Below are 13,097 nucleotides of genomic sequence, written 5' to 3'. Positions count from 1 at the left end.
CCACACACTGAACCATGTTCAGCCCCAGTTCTTGAGCCAAGCATCAGCCCATTGCGGTGCCTTGTCCCCCAGGGTGCTGGGGTTGCAGAGGGCTTGGTGTGGGATGGCTGGGATGATGGGGTGGGTCCGTCGGGAGCTGGGTGGGATGGGGTGGACGTGGCCAACAGGTGTGGTTGGAGAGGTTTGACAAAGTGGCTTTGTCACTTGGATGAGTCACACCTGGCTGCCCTACACAAGTGTGCAGTCTGCGAGGAAGCCTGCACTGCATGGGCGTGACTCCTTTAGGAAGGAGGGAAGGGAGAAAGGAGCCTACTAATAAAATGGTGGCAGTGCTTTCCTCCAGGATGTGTAACATTTGATGCCTGGGTGGTTGCAAGTCTGTTAAAAACCCACCACCACTCCAAACCCTGAGGAGCGGGTGTGTTGAACGCGTGTAGGTACGGGCATGTCTCTCCAGGAGACCTGCTGATGGAGCAGGCTGGTTCAGCCCTGCTCCAGAGGGCCGCTGGTGACTCCCCCCTGAAGGAAGAACTCCCATCTCACATGCCCATCAAGGTGCTTTCTGGTTCTGTGAGCCCGGCTCCTTGCAAAAGGCATAAGTACCAGTCGGCTGGGTGTTCTCAGAGCCTTTGCTCTCTGTGCGTACGCGTTGGTGTGCACGTGAGGCTGGAGACCTCATGCTCAGGTGTTTTAATATCCTTCTTTCTCCCCAGGCAACAGGCACTCTTCCATGTCCTATCAGCATACTCGGTTTATAACACTGTAAGTAGTAAGTTAGTCCAGTTAAAGTGAATAGCATTGTGCTTTTTATATATATTTATAAAAAGATATTTTAAAAAGCTTTATATACATTTGTATATGTGTATACGTGTATGTTTGTGTGTGTGTGTGTATATGTGTATACACACGCCCACATTTAGCCAGTAGCAATTCCAATTTTAAGTCCTAATGCTGGTTTGTACACAGCTGCAAGACTGGCAGGCAGCACAAGACTCTTGGCACAGTTGTTTCATTCCCTTGTTCATTTTTGTCACCTGGTAAATGACATCTGGCAGATGCGGTTTGAGTGAGTGTCAGCAAAGAACAAGGGATTGCCCTTTGGCTCTCCAGCAAGACAGCCTCCTGGCTGAAGGTCTGTCATGTTTCTGGCTTCTTGTCATACACTGAATGGCATCCTTGTTGAAAACGCTGATTTATTACAGCAAACCAGGCGTTTTTAGCTGAAAGGCATGGGCAAAATAAGCCTAAATTAGCAGCCGAAGGAGGGGACAGTTACCCCAGAAAGCACAGGAGATGCTCAGGGGGGTAGTCAAGGAAAGAAAGACCTTGCCTTCCCTCATACCAGATAAATGCTTACCAGATTTATTTATTCTTTAATTACTTCAGTGCTCACATAGCTGAAGGAATCCAAAACAGTGTCGGAGCCACATGCTGTTTGTCATCCCATCCCCTATTCCTTGAAGTAGCTGCAGGCACCTCTTACGTTGGGGTTTCTGTCCCTCACCTTCCACGCTGGAGCACAGATGGTGGGGGGGTCGGTGTGGTGGGGGGCATTACCTGCAAGCCCCTCACCTCCCGCTGGAGGACCTGCTAGAGTGGGTCCAGAGGAGGCCACAAAAATAGTCAGAGGGCTGGGACAGCTCCCCCATGAAGAAAGACTGAGAGTTGGGGCTGTTCAGCCTGGAGAAGAGAAGGCTCTGGGGAGAGCTTGTTGCGGCCTTTCAATATGTGAAGGGGGCTTATAAGAAAGGCAGAAAGACTTTTTTACCAGGACCTGTAGTGACAGAAGGGGTAACAGTTCTAAACTGAAAGAGGGTAGGTTTAGATTGGACATAAGGAAGAAATTATTGACTGTGAGGGTGGTGAGGCCCTGGCACAGGTTGCCCAGAGAAGCTGTGGCTGCCCCCTCCCTGGAAGGGTTCAGGGCCAGTTTGGATGGGGCTTTGGGCAACCTGGGCTAGTGGAAGGTGTCCCTGCTCGTGGCAGGGGGGGTGGACGACTTCATCTTCAAAAGTGCCTTCCAACCCAGACTACTGTGTGAGTCAGTGACATAGTAGATGCTGTAGACATATGGGAGCTGTGAATTTTGGCATAAACGATAAAGACCTTGAAACAGGACAGACCTTGAAAGAAGGGAGGGAAGCACAGGCTGCTTCTGCAGCTTTAGCATCATGGTGGGATCTGATGACATGGCAGCATGTGTGCCCCTCTTGGCTCTTGCAGGAAGTGAGCTACTGCCAAGGGATGAGCCAGATCGCAGCCATCCTCCTGATGTACCTAAATGAAGAGGATGCGTTTTGGGCCCTGGCACAGCTGCTGACCAACCAGCGGCACGCCATGCACGGTAAGGCCGGGGCAGGGTGGGATGGGGGCTCTCGTGATGGGAGGGAAGGCTGCTTTGGTTGGTCGATAGACCTCGTTTCTCCTCACATACTTGTTTAAAGTGAGTAAGGCTTAATTATGTGCCCACGCAACCCGTCTACAGAGCTGAACTTCACTCTTGGAGGCAGACAAGCTCATCAGAGAAAAATGTGGTTTATCGGCACTGAGCTTTAGCGCTCAGTAATTAACACTTTCACAGAGGTGCTATCTTCCCTCTGGAGTGCCTTGCCCTTGGCAATCAATTAACTCAAGGTTACGAGTTTTTAAGAAGTCTCACAGAAGTACATCCAAGAGCATCATGTAATGCTCTGTTTTTAGCGTGCCACGAGCTACGTGCCCTTGTGTTTTTATGAAGATGTAATTCCACCAAATGTGCTGTATTATTTTACTTCAAACACATTAAAGATCCTTTCATCTTGCTTGTGGTTAGCAGTAATCTGTGCACAGAGGGTTATTTTATGAGCGAAGGGCTAAGCCTTATGGCTTGATAACTCCAGACAGTCTTAAACAAGTGTCCTGCTAGATTACGGGGCACTGCACGAGCTTGTGGTGTTCAAACATCTTCAGCTTTTCTTTGAACCTTGGTGAGCACCAAGATGTGTTCAGGCGGGCAAGCAGCAGGGGGGGGAGTAGGTCTGCTCTGCGGGCGGGGGTGAGAAGGAGCGTTGGGGTTGGTGCTGTTGCCTGTGTAGACGGGGTGATGGGTGGGCTCGGGGAGGGGTGCCAGGGGAGGTAACTGGGTGTGCTGTGGTCCAGCCAACTTCAACAGGCAGCAACCCCCATGACTGCTGCAGAGCTTTTCTGATTATTTTTTTGTTTCATCTTTTCTCGTTAAGGTTTTTTCATTCCTGGGTTCCCGAAGCTGCAGAGATTTCAAGCTCACCACGAGCAGATTTTAAGCAAACTGTTTCCCAAACTGAAGAAGCACATGGTATCTCTTTGCTCTCAGTCTCCCCATACTGATACGGCGTTTTAATGCTAAGGCAATTAGTGTAATGTTCTGCCAAATAGATGCACAACTGAATGCATTTCTAACCGCGTAGGACTGCTTCAGCCGCAAAGAGGCAAGCCCTTTTTAAATGGGGTGCCTGAATCTCGATGAGGCAAATGGTTATTATTTGCTTGCTGGTCATCATTAGTGTAGGGACTGCTAAAATCTCAAGGCTTCCTTAGGAAAGCCTGGCAGGAAGGCTCACAGAGCCTGCAGCAAAAGGAGCTGTTGCATACAGCAGGAAGGCTGCGCTGTGTTCTTACACCAGCTGCAAAGCCTGAAGGGTGATGCTGGACTGTCTGGAGTCTTAATTCAATAATTATTATCCCCAAGTGCTTACATTTAACAGCTTTGCTGTTGTTTAAAGACAGGAGGTGTGTAAGATTTGCTGTGTGTTTTGTTGCTTGGGCATATCCAGTTGTTTTTCTCTCTGGCAGATGGTATAGGCCCATTTGATGGCTGGATGAGCATCTGCAGGACACCTCGACTGCAGTCTAACATCTAGGCAACTATTTTGCAACACCTGCTCCCTTCTTTTTTCCCCTTGTCCCCCCTTGCATTTGCTGTAGACAGTTGGTATTCAGTGGTCAGACTCCTGAAGGTTTGTTACGCTCCCAAGGGGCTCACTGGCCCGGCTCCAGGAAAAGCTGTTTATATTGCCATCATCTGCAACAGCTCTTGCTTCATGCTGCAAACAAGCCAGCCCTGGCCGTAAAAGTGAAACAGAGCCAGAACAGGTTTTCACTTAATTAAAGCCGGGGGAGGGCGCGGGTGGTGGTGGCAGACCTGGGCAGGGAGGATGGGAATAACCTTCTGAAAGCTGCTCGTGTCTCCTGGCTGCCAAAGTCTCCAGGCTCGCAGGTGCCCAGCACCAGCTGAAGGCAAAGATTGGAGCTGGCTCGTTAATCCCGTGGCCTTCTTTCTCTTCCCATCCCCGCAGTGACGTTGGCTTTGTGCGTGTGCAGGACACTGTGCAGCACCGGCCGTGCCACGCCTCGGCAGGGCCAGAAAGGCAAAGCTGTGCGTGAGTGCTGCGCCAGATGCCAGACAGGGATGGAAAAGTGATAAAGCAGGGTGATGTTGGGGTTAAACTCTGATGTTTAAGAATTTTCCTTAGCCTGTCAGGCCGTCCTGCTCCTTCGTCCTGCTCCTTCGGCAGCCATGCCTTGCAAATGAGGTGTTTACAGAGGCAGGGCTAGCAAAGCTGGCTTGGCTGTGCAGGTCTGGATTTACCTGTAGGATACTTGGCATTAATCATTTTGGTGGTGCTCAGAGAGGCTGGCATGGGAATTGCTATGGAAACAGAAACGGTAGTCTGCAAGGAGTGTGTGTGGTTTGGGTTCCTGGAAGGTTTTTATAAATGCTTGGTGTAGATATTAGGCCAAAAAAGCTTCTCCTAGAAATCCCTCTCCAAAGTTGTGGCTGAAGCCTGGCCACATTGAGGATCAGGTTCAATAAGTATCTTGGACAAAGTGCCAAAGCCCTTGGTATTTAAGGCAGGGGCTTTGTTGGGAGACAAACTGCAGCCAGATCCTGCACCCAGACCCCAGCATTAATAAACCAGCCAACCTCCCCAAAAGCCCTGTGAGTTGCTTGAACATCTGGCAGCCAGCCTGGTGAAACACCGATCTCTCTTTGCTGTCTCCTCCTAGGACAAGGAACAGATGACTACAGGGATTTACACAACCAAGTGGTTCCTGCAGTGTTTCATTGACCGGGTGAGGACGCTCTGCGGGTTGTTTGCTGCTCTGCTGCTTGCATGCATAGTTAATCCACCTCTTTTTTTTGAAAAAGTATCATAATTTGAGGAAGGTGTTAATATTTTATAAGGTGGGATATTATGCACACTCTCGTAAGGCAAAAATTAATAAGGGAGAAGCTAAAAATAACTGCATGTCAGTGATGACAAGCCAATTCCTGCTGCCTCATCACAAGCAGTCGCTGGGAGATGGCTCAGCAGCAGCAGTGTGAGCTTCAAAGTCAGGAGAGATCTTTCTCTTGCCCACTGGCACCACTGCAAAGGCAATTAACCTCACTTTGGCTTTGGAAACAACATAGGGAGAAGAGGAGCTGGAGGCACAAGCCTTGACAAATAAGCAAAGGAGCTGGCTGGGCACTGGAGACACATGAAAGGATGAGAAAATTACCCTGATTTGTCCAGAGCTAATTTGCCAGGCCCCAGCAAACTTTTAAGAGCAGCATTGTGCTTGCACGCTTGAACACAAGATCCATACTGCTGAAGTTTAGGACATCTGTGTGTCCCCAGTCTCAATTTTCTGCTGCCCTGTCTCCTGTAAAAGAGCAGATGACCCCTTCCCCTTGAGAGAACCCACTGCTCTGCCCTCTGTCTCTAAAAGCTGCATAAATGCAAAATCCCTTTAACTGCAGTAACTGAGCTGCAACGGCCAGTCGTGCCAAACTCTGGAGAGTAAGCACAGCATCCTAAATTTGAACTTAAGAGTTGTGGTAGGACTAGTATTAATTTCTCTGTTGGTGAGATACCTTAAATCTTTGCTGGGAGATGGTGGGCTGCTCCATCATTTTGGATATCATTTCACTCCTGTTTGTAGATCGGGTCCGGATGCAAATGAAACCTCTTGCAGGAGTTTTTCTAGCAGGTAGAAATAATCCTGTGCTTAAGGAAGACCACTTTTCTGGACAGCAAAGGAGTGATTTTTTTTTTTAAAGCTTAGTGAAGCACCATTGGGCCTTCAGACCTATCCCATAAATAGCCCTTTGTCTCGGCAATTTGAGTGGATACAGGAGTGGCTTTGTGTGCTCACAAGGCTGAAAGATGATGGTGCTCCCTCCAGGGTAGGGGAACCCATGTGCTAGTGTGCCTGTGCAGAAAGTTTCTCCTTTTTCTGCATTTGTGGCTGGGTTTTAAATACTTTCCTGGCCACCTGAGGTTGTTAGCTTTAAGGCAAAACCATAGAAGATAAAATAGGTTCTTGTGTTAAAGGTGAATCTTGGACATGCAGTGCTTTGCTGTGTTGTGTATTTTGGTATGAGGGGATGTAGTGATGCCACCAACCTCTGTATCATCACCCCATCAATCAGTGCTAGCAAGCGTGGTGCTAACGAGCTGGTTTTTCATTTGTGCCTTTGAAACAGACACCCTTCACCCTCACCTTGCGCCTGTGGGATATCTACGTCCTGGAAGGAGAGCGGGTGCTGACAGCCATGGCTTACACCATCCTCAAACTGCACAAAAGTAAGGTCCCAGCAGAGCACGTCCCGTATGGCAGCACTGTGCTGGGCCACCCTTGTGCTGCTGACTCGGGAAGCCTTGCTGGCCACTGCCACCCTGCTCGGTGCCCTGCGTTGGCCCCAGTCCCGTGCTGGTGCTCCGGGGAGGAAATGAGATGCTGCGAGGGTTGAAATGCTGTGCTCAGCACACAGCAAACCCCGCTGAAACGCTCGCAGCTGCCTCTGTCTGCGTGCTGCGCCCCACATCTTTTACAACCCATCTGTCTGCAAAGCTCTATGTGGCAGTTCAGCTGAAAAGGCTGTAGAGGGGTAAATAAATCCATTAATATACTTCTAAAATGACCAAAACCTGGTTTTCTTACATATCATTAAGGCAGTGATGTTTCTACCACGAGATCTTTGAACCCCTGTGCTCCCATAAACCAGCAGCCTTGCTTTGTCACCCAGTTAGGTCTTTAATCTGGGCCAGGAGCGATGCTGGTAGTGCGTGTTGGGCACCTTTGGGCCAGTGGGATTTATGGCACTGCATGTGTTGGCTTCTGCAAACAGCCACCCTGCTCCCCTTCACCAGAATGAAGGATAGGCTATCCAGAAATACATCTTCAAGTATCCCTTTGTTTGCAAAGGCTGGGAAACTGGTAGCCAGGCAGAAGTCTCAGCCTGGCTGTGAAATCATCTCTCCTCCCTGAGGAGTGTGTGGTGTGGATCGGCATCCCTGCCTGCAGCCCGTTGCTGCCTGCCTGCCTGGCATGGGTCAGCATCGCTGCCCGTGTCCCTGCCTGCCTGGCATGGGTCAGCATCGCTGCCCGTGTCCCTGCCTGCCTGGCATGGGTCAGCATCGCTGCCCACGTCCCTGCCTGCCTGGCATGGGTCAGCATCGCTGCCCGCGTCCCTGCCTGCCTGGCATGGGTCAGCATCGCTGCCCACGTCCCTGCCTGCTGGCTGGTGCGGGTTGACATCCCTGGCTGGCCATGGCGGCTGCCGTTCAGCCTGACGCTCTGGGTCTATCTCATGGAGCTTTTCCTCCTCCTAGAGGTATTGGTGAGAACTTCCAGAAATGGCCCAAAACGTGCATCCTGGTCAGCGTAGGCCCCAGCCCCACCATTGTCCTGCCATTGCTGAGCTACTGCCTAGAGGTGACATGAATACATCCGTGTATCAACAACCCTGAGCAACAGTGGGAAGGTGGGAGACAGGCAAAATCGCTCAGGCTGTCCCACCCCAGAGTGGGAACAGCAGCACAATCCCAGATAAAACTGAAGCAACACCACCCACGCTTGTGCTACCCTGCAGTTTGGCCATGCCACTGCCATTACTCCTTTCTGCTGTCCCCCAGAGCGCCTGCTGAAGATGGCACTGGAAGATTTACGGGAATTTCTGCAGGAGAAAATTGCTGCTTCCCTGCAGTATGAGGACGATGCCGTCATTGAGCAACTGCAGGTGTCGATGACTGAACTGCGCAAGATGAAATTTGACCTCCCCCCGCCAGGTGGGTAGAGGGGAAGGTGGGCAGAGAGTGGTACCCGTGTCCCCTGGGGAGCAGAGCATCCCTCTGGCATGGCAGGGAGCTGGGGCAGCCCAGAAGGGCCGGCACCCACTGGATGCAGCATCTGCCTTCCCTGCAGTCGGGGCATGCTGGGTGCAAAAATGAACCCATGCGTACTTCGGGTTTGATTTTGTTTTCTCTGCTTCCAATGCAGCAAAGCCTGAGGAGTTCCCACGGAAACCCTTGGGCCTGGAGCTCTCCCTTAACCCAGTAACCGTGAAGGGCAACGTGGCGGCCAACAGCCAGAATGGCCAGGTGGGCGAGCACCCCCCGGACAGGGAGCCCCATCCCCACAGAGGCCCTGCGGCACCGGGAGGAACGCCTGCGGCACCGGGAGGAACGCCTGCGGTAGAGGCAAGGACTCCCACCCCCCAGGGCAGCAAAGCAGCTGAAGCGACAGACACCCACCTGCATCCTCCTGGCGAGGGGCCACCCGGAGAGGAGGCTCAGGCGGTGCCCCCTGGGGATGGGCAGCCACCGTCTCTTCCAAAGGCAAGCAAGACACAGGCCCATCACCACCTCCTGCCTGCGGCCCTGCCTCCGGAGGAGCCTCTTCTCGCTCCTGGCCACGCCACGATGGACCACGAGCCTGTCTCCCTCCCCACCCCAGCTGAGCACGGCTCCTCGGACTCCTCCCTCCAAAATACGCCAAGTCCTCCTGACTTGAGCACCGCTGAGCTTTCCACTACGGACCACGTGGTATGGCAGCCAAATCCCGCTGCCCTGCCGGCAGGAGAACAAGCATCTTCCCTCTGCAAAGAGAAGGCGCTCGATGCACCCCCTCATCCTCTGCCGGGCAGCTGGCAGCGGCTCTGCGGTGCGTCGCAGCATGAGGGCTCCCCCAGGAGCGGGCATGGGGAGGGGGCGGCCGAGACGCGCTGCAGAGCGGCGCTGCCGGACACAACAGACTTGAAGCGCTTGGCATCCAAAGCTGCCTCCACAGGGGAGCTCGCCAGCATGCAGCAGAACGGGCCGGGCAGTGGCACCGGTGCCGCGCGCTGGCCGGAGGGCTTGGGCACGCTGCCTGCGCACGGGCTGGCAGGCAGCAGCGTGCCCGTCCTGTCCGGCAGCGAGTCGGAGGCAGGGCGGCTGGGCGAGGGCTGCCCCTCCCAGCGAGCACCGTCCCCCGCTGCCAAGGGGAACAGCCCCTACACCGTTATCAAAACCACCACTCCCCTCCACCTCGCCCACGCCACAGAGCAGGACTTCTCCAACAGAAAGCAGGTGGCACTGCCTCTGCCGGAGAGCGGACGTCCCCTGCCTGCCACCTCCACGCCACTGCCTCTTGTGCTGGACCAAGAGGAGGGAGATGCCCAAAAAAGCCTCCAGAAACCATTAAACGCACTGAAAGCCCCACGACCACCCCTGAGCCCCAAACCAAAATTACCGCCGCAGGTTGCCAAATCCCACTCGGAGAACAGTTTCCTTTCAGGCTCTCCTCCCCTGGCAAAGCTGCCCAAGTCGGTGACGTTCTAGTGGGGATGGGAGGAGGTGAGGGAGAGGAAGCGGGTGCTGGAGCAGCACCCTTGCCCCGTTTTCGGGACCCCCCCCTTCAGCAGGGCTGTGTCGGGGTGACAGCACAGCAGCCATCGCCTGTCAAGCTGTGCTTTGGTACGAGCGCCCGGTGAGGAGATGGAGTGGTGGCCACCGGCGCCAGGAGGCACCAGCAAATTGGGTTTGCATCTTTCCTATGGACAAATTGGAAAGCGCTTTCATTTTTGTGTTCCTTGAAGCTCTCCGAGCCTCACTGCGTGCGGGGGGAGAGGCAGGGCTGGTGAATGTGTTGCGTGTTTTCTCCTGCTCCTGCCTGCTGTGGGTACCCACAGCTGTGGAAGTGGGTACAAGGCGTAAGAGTCCGAAATGCTTTCTTTAAAATGCCCAATCAGTGCAGCCAACAGCGTTGCTTTCAAAGGCTTTCGTAGCAATAGATCTTTATTTCTCTTCCCAGAGCCGTGGTTGTAGGCAGCAGCATTTTCGGGCAGGGCCGTGGCGTCCCAGCAGGGCGCAGGCAGCCCGCTGCCTGCTCTATGCAATTCCAGAGGGCAGCGCCCGGGCTGTACGCGGCTCCTGCCACGGTGGTGGGTGGGGGCCCAGAGGGGAGGTTTAACAGCTTGGTGTGACCCCAGGGGAGGACCAGCAGCAGGGTGGTTCTTCCCCAAGTTCTCAAGGTGACAAGGACCGTGCTGAAGGTTGAGCCTGGTCTCTGCTGGCCTTTTCCCTTGCAGGTCCAGGGCGGCGAGTGGGCTCGCTGCCTTTCCCTTGGCTGAGCAGGAAAGGGGGCTACAGCCTTGGGAAACCTCCTGCCTTCACTAGCGAGCTGCTGGAGGTGTGCTGGTGTCCAATCACAGTGCCCAAGCTGAATCCCAAGTGACAAGGGTGGAGACAGCATAGGCACTGGGGAAGGGGAGCACATTGCCCAGAACCTCATCTCAGCCCTTCTGGTTTAGCCCACCCAGAAATCAACAACTAAGGAAGGAAACCTGGGCACAGAGGTTCAGAAGATGATGCTGTAGAGCATCAAGGTCACCACTGCCCACTGCGATGGCTGCCCGCTTGCCCTTCGTGCACCAAGTCCTAGGGGCCTGTCCAGCTCCTCCCCATCCCAGGAGGTCGCTGCTGCACAGCCCAAACCACTGCTTGGCGGGGTGTGGGGACAGCTCACCCCTCTGAGAGAGCTGGGCCAAACTCCTGTGCCCAGTAGAAGGTGAAGGGACTTCATCAGGAAGGAAGACTGATGGAAGCAGCAAGAAAGAAACTAGTCCAGATGTGCTGTATTTGACTCTGCTGTCCAGAATGGGTGACTGCAGATGCCACCTGAGGTGCGACTGCAGGTGGGGTTCCCATCCTTCCGTGGTGACCCTGGGCAAAAAGCTCCTTTATGTTCTAAGGAGACTTTGAAAACTGCTTTTTTATCTGGCTGCTTCAGTAACATAACCTGATCTGAAGCCTACCTGGAAGCCCAGCAGAAAACTTCCACGAAATTCCTTTGTGGGGTTTATCAGGTGGTGTTTGTTTAATTTGTGTGCATGTGGTGGTTTGTATTAGCAGCAGGGAGAGCACCAAAGGGAGCACCCCATCTGTTCAGATGTAGCCAGCCACAGCACAGCACCCTCAGCTTCTGTTGCAGCCCCTGCTCTGTCGGAGACCCCCATCTTCTGCTGAGCCTCCCACCTTGCCTGTCGCTCTCTCCCTCTGCAAAGCAGGGATAACCCTATTAGCTACCTCGCAGGGGTGGTGTGAGGAGTCAAGAATTGCTCTTTGAGGAGAAGTGCTGTATGAATGTTCAGTATTTGTGTTTTGAGACACCATGGGTCCTTTCTGGAACAATGGTGCTTAACTTGGTTTTAATTTAGAGTATGTTTTTCAGTAACCGTGCAGTAGTTAAACCCATTTGTGTGTTAAAATACCTGGGCAGTATTTCAGGACAAGTATCGATTCCCTTTTGCTGGCAGCCCACTGGCCTCTGGAGCTCGCCAGGAAGCAGCAAGAAGCATCTGAGGGCTGGTGGTCACCTCATGGCTTGTTTTCTGTAGCTTGGGGGGGTCTGTCCTCTCCTTGAAGCACACATAGGCCTCCTGCTAACACATCCGAGTGGTTGGCTCACGCGTGCAAGAGCTCTTTCCCCTCATTTTGACCTTCGTCTTCCCCTCATTTCGGGCACGCAGCCTTTGCACATCACGTTGCACGTGCGCTCAGGCTCCTCACCCAGCATGTGTCTGGGATGTTTTGCAGTATTCACATTTAAAAAAGGTGTTTGCTCTAATTTTGCAGCGCTGTCAAATGCACACTACCCCTTGCATGGCGTTTGGTGCATGGTGTACAACAAGAATTTGGGGTGGGGGTGGGGGTTCCTCCCCTCCAAGCCCTAACAGGAGCAAGCAGCAAGGTCCTTGATCACCTCCAAGCCTGGGGGAAGCTACCAGCTGGTGTTCCTACCAGCGTGCTTCTTGCTGGGAAGGTCTCCAGGCGCCTCCCTGTGCCACCCGAGCTCTTCTCCAGCCTGCAGCCCCTCAGCTTTCAGGTTCGAGAAGAGCTCTGGAGGGTAGAGTGGCCCAAGGCACCTGGGAGCCAGCACCGTGCCTGGCTTCCCTTGGAGTGATGCCTTCAGCACATCAAAGCATCATCCAAGAGATGACCCATCCTCTCTCCTCCTCTGCCTCTTGCCGCAGCTGAAGGCATGGCCAGGGCAGGCCCGTGGCAGCAGGGGGGGCAGGACATGGCCCAGCCTCAGCTCTTTAGCTGGGGAGAGGCAGGGAAGGAGAAGGGCCAGGGTGGCAGCTCAGCAGGACAGATAACTGCCACACGCAGCCCTGCCCCAGCCTCCAGCAGCCTCAGCCCCTCCGCGAAAGCCACTCCGGCCACGAGTGAACTCAGGAAAGCAGCTCCCGCCATCCTCGCCCTCACACGACTCTCACCTTGCTACCCTGCATGTGGTTTTAAAGACCGACGTTGCAGGTTTGGGGGGTTTTTTTTGGTTTGTAATTGAGCACTTTGAGTGGCTCCGGTGCCAGCGGGCAGCAGGAGCCACGGGCCGGGCGCTGGGGCCCAGCTCCAGCCTGGGATGGCGGTTGAGGTGCACTTTGAGAGCCCGGCTCCCATCTGCTTTTCTTTCTAATTGCTATTCTTGTTTACAGCGTGGAACGCTTCCTCCGTGACTCTTTCTAATGTATTATAATTATTACTTTAAAAAAACATTTTTATGTCTGTGCTTTTTCTTTTGTTTTTTCTGTGGGTTTTTTGTGAGAAAGTTTGTTTTTGGGGAGGAAAAGAAAAAAAAGTCAATCATTCCTTTTTACACTGATCCAAGCAGACTGTCCAGAGTATTTGATGCTGTGTTTTACATGGTTGTAATGATAACGGTTAAAGACGTTTAGCATAAAATCAGGCTCCATGAGGTTTCTTATGGCAACAGACGCAGCAGCAAGACCGGTTGCCTTCTCATGCTGGCTTTTAGCTCGGTTCACCAGG

General features: G+C 53.3%; 1 protein-coding gene across 7 annotated transcripts in view; it reads left to right on the top strand.

Moving 5' to 3' along the window:
- The window catches only part of LOC141950118 (uncharacterized), an 84,120-nt gene extending 71,287 nt beyond the window's left edge, over positions 1-12,833 (top strand). For all 7 annotated transcript variants that reach the window (XM_074884534.1, XM_074884532.1, XM_074884530.1 and 4 more), the window contains 7 exons: positions 714-762; positions 2,224-2,344; positions 3,219-3,313; positions 5,026-5,091; positions 6,488-6,587; positions 7,920-8,072; positions 8,284-12,833. In XM_074884534.1, the coding sequence (XP_074740635.1) occupies positions 714-762; positions 2,224-2,344; positions 3,219-3,313; positions 5,026-5,091; positions 6,488-6,587; positions 7,920-8,072; positions 8,284-9,605 (1,906 nt within the window). In that variant the 3' untranslated portion in view covers positions 9,606-12,833. The remainder of the gene's footprint in view (positions 1-713; positions 763-2,223; positions 2,345-3,218; positions 3,314-5,025; positions 5,092-6,487; positions 6,588-7,919; positions 8,073-8,283) is intronic.
- Positions 12,834-13,097: the final 264 nt, after the last annotated feature.

The sequence above is a fragment of the Strix uralensis genome, chromosome 15 (genome assembly GCF_047716275.1).
Source record: "Strix uralensis isolate ZFMK-TIS-50842 chromosome 15, bStrUra1, whole genome shotgun sequence".
NCBI classification, from domain to species: Eukaryota; Metazoa; Chordata; class Aves; order Strigiformes; family Strigidae; genus Strix; species Strix uralensis.
This window is presented reverse-complemented; position numbering and strand designations above follow the sequence as displayed.